Source organism: Euprymna scolopes, chromosome 19, assembly GCF_053919585.1.
Source record: "Euprymna scolopes isolate OS-2025 chromosome 19, ASM5391958v1, whole genome shotgun sequence".
Lineage (NCBI taxonomy): Eukaryota > Metazoa > Mollusca > Cephalopoda > Sepiida > Sepiolidae > Euprymna > Euprymna scolopes.
Genome location: NC_136500.1, coordinates 58909775 through 58922054, shown reverse-complemented (window position 1 = coordinate 58922054; position 12280 = coordinate 58909775). Strand labels below are relative to the sequence as shown.

Here is a 12280-nt window from a genome sequence, read left to right as displayed (position 1 = left end):
ATCAAAATCAATCAATGCGTAGCAACGAGTAGATGACTTTCATCATGAATGATCGTAAGAATTTATGTTTATCCATGGTTGTTTATACATAAAATAATTCTCAAGTTATATAGAATCATTTTGAAATTTTTTAAAAAAGAAAAATAAGCAAAGACTTGGTTACTGAAATTTAAAATATCTCAATAACTTATATATGCTTTGTTATTAAATGTATACTTTTTCTGGTAAATTTCCTTTTTACATGCACACACATCTGAAATAACAGCAAGGGGAGACTAGATTTTATTCCAAATATTTATCATATCCCCTCTCTTTGGTTTTCATACATAAAGTAAATTTCACAGTGTATAAGGATTAATTTATACTGGAGATATTCATAATATATTTCCAAAAAGGGGGGGGGGGTTAGCATACAAAAAATATTTGGAATCATGTCGTCTCCCCTTGTTGTTATTTCAGATCATTAGAAACCATAGCAGCAAGTTTTAGTCTACTCTTCATCAAAGTCAGAGGTTTTAGGGGAAATATATATATATTTAAAGATAGTAAATAATTCTAAATTAAGAAAACTCCTTAGTAAGGGTCCGAATTATAGAGAGCCTAAATTACACTAAATGCGTTAAAGAAGTAACTAAAGCACTAGAAGGTTTTATTATGTCTATGGTAAAGAAATATAAATTAGCACAGTCTATGTTTGATGCATGGAAAAATAGTATACTTGAATGTGTAAATGAAAAGGTTAAACATATAAAAAAAAATTAAACACCCTAGAAAAACCAATCCTCTTTTAAAAAATTCAGAAATACTGGAGGAACTTAAAATACTTCAAGACAAGTTTGTAATAGTTCCGATTGATAAAGCGGCAAACAATATGGCTTTTATATGTAAAAGATATTATATACAACGTTTATTGATAGAAGTAGGAATTATAGGTAACGTTTCAGATAAAGTAAGTAATATTAATTTAGATAGCATTATTCTGAATAATAGTATTATTAGTGATAAAGTAGGATTAAAGTTAGGAGAAAAAAACGAAAAGCTTCCATGTATGTATTGGATACCTAAAATGCACAAAAATCCAGTTAGTGCTAGATTTATAATAGGTTCAAAGACGTGCATCACTAAACCTTTAAGTAAAGCTATATCTAAAATATTTAAATTAATTATAAATCAAATAAATAATTTTCACCTGAAAAGAAAATTCTATAGTAATATAAATCTATTTTGGGTAGTAAATAATTCCCAACCAGTGAAAGAAAAATTAGATAAAATAAATTCCAGAATAAAAGCAAAATCTATAGCTACTTATGATTTCAGTACGCTATATACTAAAATTCCACACGAAAAACTTATAGAAGAATTAAATGATACTGTAGATTTAGCTTTTAAAAGGTGGAAAAGGTAAATATATAGACTTTTCAAACTCTAAAGCTTTCTGGTGTAAAAATAAAAACAGCAAAACGAGTGTTTCTAAAGGTATTTTAAAAATACTTATAAGTTATCTTATTAAAGAATGCTATTTTCAAATAGGAAATAAAATATTACTCCAAACGATAGGTATCCCATTTTGGGCAAATTTGTATTTACATAGACTCGAGTATATATATATATGTCATCACTATTAAAAACTGATATATCTAAAACATAACTTTCATGGGTGTAGGAGATTTATAGATGACCTTATATGCATAAATGATAATGATGAATTAAAAAAAAAATAAGCATCTGATATATCCAAACGAATTAAAATTGAATTGTGAATATAGAGGACAATAGGCTACATTTCTGGATTTAGATATAAAAATTGAGAATGGGATATTTCTTTATAAAATATTTGATAAAAGAAAAGCTTTCCCCTTTCAAATAGTATGTATGCCGCATAAAGATAGTACTTGCTCTGTTTTTATGTTTTATGGAACCATTATGTCAGAGTTTTCGAGAATAGCTTGCGTTACTTTAAAATTAACAGATTTTATAGCACCAGTTTCTAGCTTAGTAATAAGGATGATAAAACAAGGTGGGGATAAAAATAAAATATTTAAACAGTTAAATAAAGCATTTGTTCGTTATCCTGATGCTTTTGAATCATTTAAGATTAACCAGACTATATTAATAAAGGAAATCCAAAACTATATTAGCAATGTATAAAATGTATTTATAATTACATATAAAAAAAAAAATGTATATAGGAATAAATATTTTTAACCTTTATATATATTTAATTTTAAATAAATAAGAATGTAAATATACAAAAATACTAATCATAGTGGGGGTGATAAGTAGTTAAATGGATTAATTCTAATCTTATAAATACAAGATTGATAAATTAAAAAATATATCCATTTTTAATTTGGAAATTGATGAATCACACAGGTAAGAAATTCATTTTTATAGTATGAAAAGGTTAGTAATTGCAATTAAGAATAGGAAATTGGATCAAATGTTTGTAACATGTCTTCTTCCTAAGATTAAGGGAGGTGGTGTTTGATCAACACTCCTGGGGAGCCATGATGTAATATACTGTTTTGTTTTTAAATCCCCAAAACAGTGTTTCATGATAAACAACTGATGATCCCTTAAAAAATAAATTATTAGTACTATAGTAAATTCGAGAGCGAGTTGATGCAGTGATTGCAGGTGATTAAATGACTTACTAACTAGATGGTTTTCTAACGAATGATAAAAATATTTTTTAATCTTTTTTGTATAGTTTTAAAGGTTAAAAACTTCAAAGACTATATATATATATATATATATATATATATATGCGTATGTTGAGATGATTAATCAGAATTGGAAGAATCAGAAAAAAATTTATGCCTATTTTCCAATGTCAAAAACGATTTTTATATTGTTTGTTTTTGCTTAAAGTTTAATTTTTCATTGCTGATATTCATGATAAAATGATAAATACTTATTGATTGATTTTAAATTACCAGTAATACTAGTGTGTGCATATATATATATATATATATATATATATATATATATATATATATATACGCATTTTATTTTTATGTTTGCCCAAAATTTATTTCCTGGTTTTACAGTAAAATCAATTCTATATATATTTAGAAATTTTAAAAGAATTGGAATCAATAATTGTATCAGAATTGAAGAATATTACAATCATCCTATAGCTAATACATGCACACACACACACACACATATATATATATATATATATATATATATATATATATATATATATATATATATAAAATCTCATTGTAATAATGTACATAGTGATTTTGTCACCAGCATGGGTCTTTTTTTTTATGATGTAATTTTTCACATATCAATTTTGCTTACCCTATGCATTGGCTCCTCAATATCTCGTTCAGGAAAGTCTTCTTCTTCCAAATTACCAGAAATCGCTCTTCGAATTTCAGGTCCGAGATCATGCACAGCACGCAAACCAGCCTGGAAAAAAAAAAAAAACTCCATCAAATTAATAAAAACTGTTAAAACAGCAAAGTGAGCAGCTTTGCTCAGCTACAAAAATTTAAGATTAGAAACAAATTAATTTGATCACAAAATTCCGATATTTAAAATATTTGGCGTGTTTATTTCATAGCATTTCAATCCTTTTTTGATTAATACTGAAACACAATGCCAACTGTAAATTATTTTTTGCTTATGCTTAATTGACCAAAAATTGCTAAATTTTACCTATAGCTTGGGGGAAAATGAAGTATAGACATATTTCCGAACATTACTTGGGTCTAAATGACCACAATAGATCAGACAGAAATTGAATTTGTCCAAAAGGTATCCATTAAACGAGTTATGCTTCCCGTTTATTAAAACAAGATTTGGTGATTCTTTGTAAGAACAACAAAATTTAAAAATGAACATCTGGAAATATTGAATTTCAAGTAAAACCAAAGCTATCTACTTAATTGTCATGTTGCAGCAATGAATATATCCAAAAAAAATTATGAAAAAAAGATAAAGTAGAAAATTAATTATTAATGAAAACAGTTTTCGATGAGAATTAGCGAAAATTAAGTTTTGCTAAATTGGCCCAAGATTTCAGAAAATTATTACCTCCCTTGTTACGAGTCAAACTCACTTGCAAAACTCAATGTTTTCTAATTTTCACTAATAATTAATTTTTTTTACCTAATCGTTTTTCATAATTTTGGGATACTGTGACATGACAATTTAGTAGATACCATTGGTTTTACTTAAAATTCAATATTTTAATTTTTGAATTTCGCTTTAATAACGAAGAACCACCCAAGATTCTAAAAAGACATAATGATGAATATATTTACGCAGCACATGTGAAGGAAGACATGTTTGGGAAGGATAGATTTCCAACAAAAAACTGGTGTAATTGGATGAGATATATCATCATCTCTAGTTGGTGATTACTACTTCAGAACAGGATAAAGGCATACCTACAAGATTTCAATGTCAATTTGTTTCTTTTTTATTCTCTTGTCAGTTTGTTCAAGCTAGAGATGGGGCATCCTACCAAATGCCAAATATTCACCTGCTAACTCAGATATTCCAACTTTTTAAAATTCTGACTGCCCCTTAAAGTGCAATTGTCTGAATTTCTTTTGCACTTGGTTCACTGGGTATATTTGCTAAAAAAATTTTTAAATTCTTTTTCAGGAGTTCTGTTTCTCCAATAATTATTGGAATTATAGAGATCTTCCTAAGATTCCAGTTTCTTTTCATGCCATACATGGCCTTGGTATTTCATTATTGTTTCCCTCTTAGTTCTGTTTAACACAGCATCATTGGGGACACTAACTTCTAAGGTTGCTTCTTTTTTTTTTTGTCCTATATCACTATTTCAGGTTTTATTGCTCCATTTTCTAGGCATGTATCTGATTGATTGATTGATTGATTGGTTTTACGGCATATCAACCTATGTGGTCATTTAATGCCGGAGTCCTTTTTTTTTTTTTTTAACTTTTTTTATTGGGAGGGGGGAATGACTTTTTCAGCCTTTCCTCCCTTTTTTTTATAAAATTGAACTAAGACATTAAATGTTGTATTTATACATGGATGTGTATATTTGGGTAACTTTAAATTTCCTTAAATTTTCTTATATAAATTTACTTTCCTTAGGTATGCTAGAATATTTGCTGAGTTGACCTTTTCAAAAAGGTCTTCCATATTGCTTTCTGTATAATATAATTTTCTAGTTGGGGTCAGGTCATCACACCCAACTAGGATATGTTTTACTGTGAGTGTCTCCTGGCATGGGATGCACTCTGGCGCCGATTCTCCATTTAGTATATAAGAATGAGTAAAGTTGGTGTGCCCTATGCGCAGCCGAGTCAGTATCACATCTTCTCGGCGTGATCTCTTGATGTCCGGACATCGTTCCTTAAGTTCAGGTTTGATTGAGTATAATTTGTTGCCCTCTTGCTGACTCCACCGCAGTTGCCATTTTTCCTGTATGTATGCTTTTATCTGGGGTCTAAGATCAGTATGTGGAATCTTAAAATTGTCAGTTGGAAGGTGAGAAGATCTTTTTGCAGCTATATCTGCCCTGTCATTGCCTTTGATCCCCACATGGCTGGGGATCCAGACAAGAATAATGTTTTTAGTAGTTGAAAGGATATTGATTTTTTCTATTAATTTTGTTGTTAGTGGATTTTCTTGTTTTTGATTTTGTATAGATAATAGGACTGATAGAGAATCTGTGAGAATGATGAAGTTTTTGGTGGTTTCCTCTGAAATTATGTTGAGTGCTAGATCGATAGCTATAGTCTCTGCAGTGAATATAGATGCTTCATTTTGAAGATTTCTCTTCATTGTGGTTTTATGGTACGTTGCTGCACATCCAGTGTGATTGTTGCTTTTAGACCCGTCTGTGTAGATAAAGGTGTAGTCTGAATATTGTAATTTTAAATGTTGAAGTTCGTCGTGGTATTCAATAGGGTTTGTGGTAGATTTGGACTTTTTGTTTAGGTTGAGTTTTATTTCAACTTGTTTCATGGTCCATGGGGGTGTTTTAGGCAGTATGAAGTTGTGAATGCTGGAGATTGGAATTTTCGATTCTTCAATGCTTTCCTTCATTCGGAGCCCGAACGTTTTGATAGTTTTTCTTCTCATGTTAAAGAGTTCTTCATATTTAGGATAGAAGGTACATTGGTATGCAGGGTTGTTTGGGCAAGATTTCAGTTTCAGTAAATATTGAAGGGCTAACTTTTCTCGCCTTAGATCTAGTGGGGGTTCGTGTGCTTCCGTGTTAGACTGTTCACGGGGGAAGTTCTGTATGCTCCTAGGGCCAATCTTAGGCCAGTATGGTGAATAGGGTCTAGGCTTTTTATATATGATGTTCGGGTTGATCCATATATGAAACAACCGTAGTCTAGCTTTGAGCGGACTAGTGCTCTGTAAAGTTTAAGGAGTGTTTCCCTGTCTGCACCCCAATCGGTATGTGCTACCACTCTCAAAAGATTTACAGCTTTGTTACATTTTTTTTTTCAGATAGTTTATGTGTGGGATGAATGTTAACTTTTTGTCAAATAAAATCCCTAAGAATTTGTACTGGTCAGTAACGGGTATGGGCATTCCTTCCATGGTTAGGACAGGATCATTATGCATGTTCTTTAGTTTGCAGAAATGCATGCATTTCGTTTTTCTTTTGGAGAATCTAAATCCATTCTCTTCCGTCCATCTCATTACTTTGTTTAAGCACAATTGAAGCTTCCTTTCTATTATAGATATATATCTAGATCTACAGCATATTAGGAAGTCATCCACATATAGGGAGCAATCTACCCCAGGGTTAAGGTTTTTTACAATGTTGTTAATTCGGATACTGAACAGGGTCACTGACAGTATACTCCCTTGAGGTACTCCATTCTCTTGTTCTTTCAAGTCCGAGAGAGCTGTGCCAACCTTTATTCTGAACCGTCTATTTTTTAAAAAATTTTCAATAAAAATTGGCATTCTGCCTTTTAGTCCAAGCGCCTTCAGATCCCTTGTAACACCGTACTTCCACACAGTATCGTAGGCTTTTTCCATGTCAAAAAACACTGCTGTTAAATGTTCCTTCCTTACAAAGGCTTCTCTGATGAAGGTTTCAAGTCTGACTATGTGGTCTATTGAACTTCGGTTTTTCCTGAATCCTGTTTGAAATTCTGTAATAAGATTCTCTGTTTCCAGGAACCAGATTAGTCTTTTGTTTATAATCCTTTCGATGGTCTTACAAATGCAGCTTGTTAGAGCTATTGGCTTGAAATTCAATGGATCTGAGACGTTACTTGATTGGGATTGGATGTTTGAGTTTTCAGATTTGGGGATTGGTATTATTGTGGCCTCTTTCCAGGTCTCGGGTACGTTTCCACTGGACCATATAATATTGAAAATTTCAAGTAGGTATTTCATCGGGCCCTGTAGCTGTGTCATGGGATTTGGTTAGCGATTCTTTTAATTCAGGCAAGGTAAGAGGTTGGTTGTATTTTTCAGTATTTTGTGATTTAAATAGAATTTTCTTTTTCTCTTCCTTTTCTCTAATCTTTTTGAATTTCTCTGTTTGTCTGTCACATGATGAAATTTTTGATAAATTATCTGCCAGGTTATTGGAAATGTCTTTTTGATCGGTGTATATTTTGTTGCCTTTAGAAATGTGGGATATTGGTGTACTACTACACTTTCCTTCTATTTTCCTCATCATGTTCCAAACTGTTTTCGCCTTGGTATTCACATTAATTTTGGATATATAATTTCTCCAAGTTGTTCTTTTAGATTCCTTTATGATTCGTCTGGCTTTTGCTCTGTTGTTTTTGAAGAAATCCAGATTTTCGCTTGTTGGATACTTTTCGAATTTTCTCATGGCAGCTCGTCGAGCTCTGATGGCTTTTCTGCATTCTTTTGTGAACCAAGGTTTGTTGTGATTGTTGGTTTTGGTTGTTTTCGGTATGGTATTATTTGCTATGTTTGTCAGTGTTTTAATGAAGTAGTTCAAATGGTCATCTTCATCATTCTTTTCGATAATTAATTGGTTTTTGCACTGTTCCTGGAAGTCTTCCCAATCTGCTTTATGTAGGTTCCATTTGGGTGTTTTTTGTTCAGTGCTAGTACTTAGACTTTCCAGGATGATTGGGAAATGATCACTCCCACAGGTGTCATTGTGTACTTTCCAGTCATAGTCCATATATATGGAAGGATCACATAAGGTAAGGTCAATGGCGGTGAAAGTACCTGTTGCTGGATACATATAGGTGTAGTTTTGATTATTAAGGAGGCATAGATTATTTTTATTTATTATGTTTTCTATTTCTTTTCCTTTTTTATTTGTTTCTTTACTTCCCCATATTACATTGTGACTGTTGAGATCTCCTAGTAGAAAAAAGGGTTTAGGGAGTTGTTTTATTAATTGAGTTATCTCAGTTTCGTTGATTGTATCTTTTGGAGGGATGTATATTGAGCAAAGTGTTATAGTTCTATGTAGAGTCACCGAAACTGCAATTGCTTGCAAGTTTGTGTTTATATTTATTTGTCTTTGAGGGACTTCATTCTTCACAAGTATTGATGTGCCTCCAGAAGCTCTGTCCGTATCTTTATTTATGTAGTTGTAAGATGTGTAGTGTTTTATGTTGATGGTATTATTTTCTTTCAGAAAGGTCTCCTATAGACAGACAAGTGCTGGGCTCATATTTGTTATTAATAATGTGAGTTCATTTTGGTTTGCTTTTATCCCTCTGATATTCCATTGTAATATTTTGTTCATCATTTGGAATTGTGTTCAACTTCCATCGTCTCCAATCCCTCAAATCTATTTTCTGTCGGAGTCCCTGTTCGAGATATAGATCGGGATCTTTCTTTTCCTGTTTTTGTTTGTTTTTTTTTTTTGTCTGGGGGAATTTTGGATTCTTTTCTGGCTTGTGATGTGTTTGATGGTTGTTCGGTTGTTTTTGTAGAAATGGTTTGTGGTTTTGTTTCTTTTTGTGGTTCAGTAGTGTCTTTACTTAATATTATCCTTGGATTGGTTGCAGACATTGCACTATTCATTTTCCTCATTTCTTCTAATAGTTCTTTCATTTCCTTTATTAGTTTGCTTAGGACATCAATTTTCTTGTCAGTTGTATCCGTTACATGTATATGACCATTTTGATTGTTGATTGGATTAGTTTTTTTTGTTGCATCTGCATATGTTTTAGTTTCAATGATTTTCCTGGCCTCTGGGTAGGATATATTCTTTATATGTTTTAGTTTGGTCACTTCTTTTTCTCTTTTCCATATTTCGCAATATCTAGAGCCAGCGCCATGGTTTCCCAGGCAGTTGGCACACTTGAAATCTTTTCTGCAGTCAATGTGTGGGCCACTTTCTCCACATCTTCCACACACTGGTAATCGTGTGCACCGATCTTGATGGTGTCCAAACTTCTGGCACTTGAAGCATTGGAGGGGGTTTGGAATATAAATTTCTACATTTATTTTCATATATCCGACTTTCACTTCTTTGGGTATGGTGAGGGAATCGAAAGTTAGTATATATGTATTGGTATCGATTTTCTCACTGTTTTTTTTAATTTGAACTCTGCGAACATCTAACACATTTTGTTTCTGTAAGTTTGTCCTGATTTCCTCCAAGGGACAAAGTGCAAGTTCGTGGCTTTTCACTACTCCTTTGCAGATATTTAGGGTTGGATGTCTGTAGCATTTGACTTTGATGTTTTCAAATAATTTTAGTTTCAATATTTCTTTAGTTTGTTCTTCGTTATGGGTTTCTATTAGTAGGCTGCCGTTAAATTGTTTTTTAATAGACTTTGGTTTTAGAGTTTTAAGATTTTTTTCAATTTTAAAAGGTGATAGTTTGCTCAATGGAGTTTCCTCCATTGATTCTATTACTATGAATGTTGAGTTCCTTGGTTTTATCGTCTCTTCGTCAAAGCTACTGATGTCAGAGACATCAGAGTGGGTTCTCTTTGGGTGGTTGGGTGGTTTTTGGGAGGAATAAGCCATATATTTTGTTTTCTTTTTTCGTCATCTTTGTTCCCCACCCACCTCGGAGTCCTATTTGGGAAGAGCCTGGGGGGAAACCTTTTCGCCCAGCCTCTACAGGGATACAATGATGATATAACCGACTTTGGTGGTATCATAATGATTATCTGTTCTCTCTTGATATTGCTATGGGATCTGTAGCAATCCTGAGGGGTTTACAGCCTCGTCATCGATATTCACACCTAATTGATTGACCCTCAGCCACCGCTTTCCATCATATATTAGGGAGTAGGGTTATTTGTGGGAGAGGGGGGATGTGTTGTATTAGTAGTGAGTTTTTGGAATGGGCAATATATGGTGGGGCTTGGCGTGACTGGCCGATTGGTCGGATCGGGCCTCTCCGACCGCCCGTCTAATCGAAGTAAGGGCCAAAGTAATGTGTTGCGGTGCCTAAACTTCTATGTATCCTGGTTTAGGTTCGCTCAATCACCAGGATCACGTCCTAAGACTTTACGGGTAGCAACCCACGGCTAACTGGTTGCCCCATTGAGGGATTTTTACCCTCTGCAGGGGGGCAGTCGGTTTGCTCTCATGCCCTACCGACAGGGCAAAAAAATAAATAAATAGATAATTTAATAGAATATATTTGTTTTCTTTTTCTTTCTTTTTTTGTTGTTTCTTTTCCTTTTTAAAATCTGTTTCTATTTAACCCATAGTTGGGACCCTAACAGGTACTACCACTCCGGGTCAGGGTGGACCTGGGAGCAATGGCAATTAAGAGGTGGCTCCACACTCCCCAAGCCCATAAGCCGGACCTCACCATCGGATGTAGTTTAAGGTCATATCCAGGACCGGGAGTAAGGTAGGAAAAAATAAAATAAAAAGGGGAGGGGGAAATAGGCTGTTGTTTTTGTTTTTGGTTTTGCAGAACATAATTAAGTTTTACAAAAAAGATCAGAAAACAAAAAAAACGTCAATGTAGGTGCATTTCGTCTCAGGAAGCCACAGGGCAGCCTGATCTGGTAGCACCAGAGGCATGTATCTGTAGAGATTGCATAGTCATAGGAGACAGTGTATGACTTGTTTTAGATATGATATATAAGATCATTGTTTTCTGTGTGTAGTTGTATTCAACTTCTGTTTCACACTTGTTAGTTGGTTCTCTCAGGGGTCATCTGACTAGATCATCCCTTAATAGACAGGCTTGGCAACATAGACCAAACACATCATCAGGTTGGAATGTGTTTGAAACGTTCATTATTAAGTGTTTCTGCAATGCATGCTTCAAAATATTTAATTTTACATGGTAGCAGATGTTATATCACTTTTAGAAACTAACTTACATATTAACCTAACTCTGGAAAGGTCTTTATTTATCCCTCTGCTTCCCATGTATGCCTTAGCCTTCATATGTGAACTGAACTTTCTGCTTCAATTGTTCTGAGTCAAGCCCCAAAACTTATCCATTCTTTCAACATTACCATACGATCGAAGTCTCCTGTTCTGCACACATCTCCTTATACCGTCTAGATTTAACCTTCCTCAGAGGTCATCAGATCTAAGCCTGACTTTAGGGATCACATTACATATCTATTGTTTCATTCTAATATCATTTTTCTCCATGTGACACATCTCCCCCACTCTCACTGGGCAGGTTTTGGAAGGGGGGTGGGTGAAAACAATCAATGGTAACGTTTTCAAAATCATATTGAGCAACACATAGCTTTAACTTTTGTAGACAAAACAAATCTCTATAAGGAACCAATTCAAAACACTGATTCTACACTAAAAATAATTCAAGTAGATCTCAAGGAAACAGACACCACCTCATCCACTGACCTCATTTCCAATTCTATAGGCGAAAGATGTGAGAAAGAAACAGATGACACACACTTCTGAAAAGAGTTTTACAGAAAGTAAATGCAGTCTTCTGTCATTGACAAAACTTGGTCCCCGTTTTACCATAGAGGGACCTATGTTTTCAGTGGTATCTGTGCGTCCGTTATTCTGGACGATTGCCAGATAATTGTCCGTTAGTTTTTCCTGAAATTTTGCCACAAATTGTATTTCATTAAATAGATGTGCACAGTAGAAAATTTTTTTTTTTTTTTTTGCAAAAATTCCCGTTGTGTTCCCAGGGCCTCAAAAGAGGTAAAAAAAAATGCCCCAAAATGACCAAAAAATGACACATTTTGCCCCATAACTTTTGATCCATCCATTAGATTTTTCTGAAACTTGGCCAAAATGTGGAGCTCATTGTTCTTAATATAAATCCAGTATGGGTGATCATGGTAAAATTCTGGTTCGCGTCCCTGGAGACTTTTAGTGCTAAAAACTTGTGGCTCTTTTTTCATATTTC

At 33.4% G+C, this 12280-nt stretch overlaps 1 protein-coding gene across 16 annotated transcripts in view; it reads right to left on the bottom strand.

Moving 5' to 3' along the window:
• LOC145303601 (muscle calcium channel subunit alpha-1-like) overlaps positions 1-12280 on the bottom strand; it is a 1244232-nt gene that overhangs the window by 108308 nt on the left and 1123644 nt on the right. For all 16 annotated transcript variants that reach the window (XM_080145164.1, XM_080145154.1, XM_080145170.1 and 13 more), the window contains one exon: positions 3313-3423. In XM_080145164.1, the coding sequence (XP_080001290.1) occupies positions 3313-3423 (111 nt within the window). The remainder of the gene's footprint in view (positions 1-3312; positions 3424-12280) is intronic.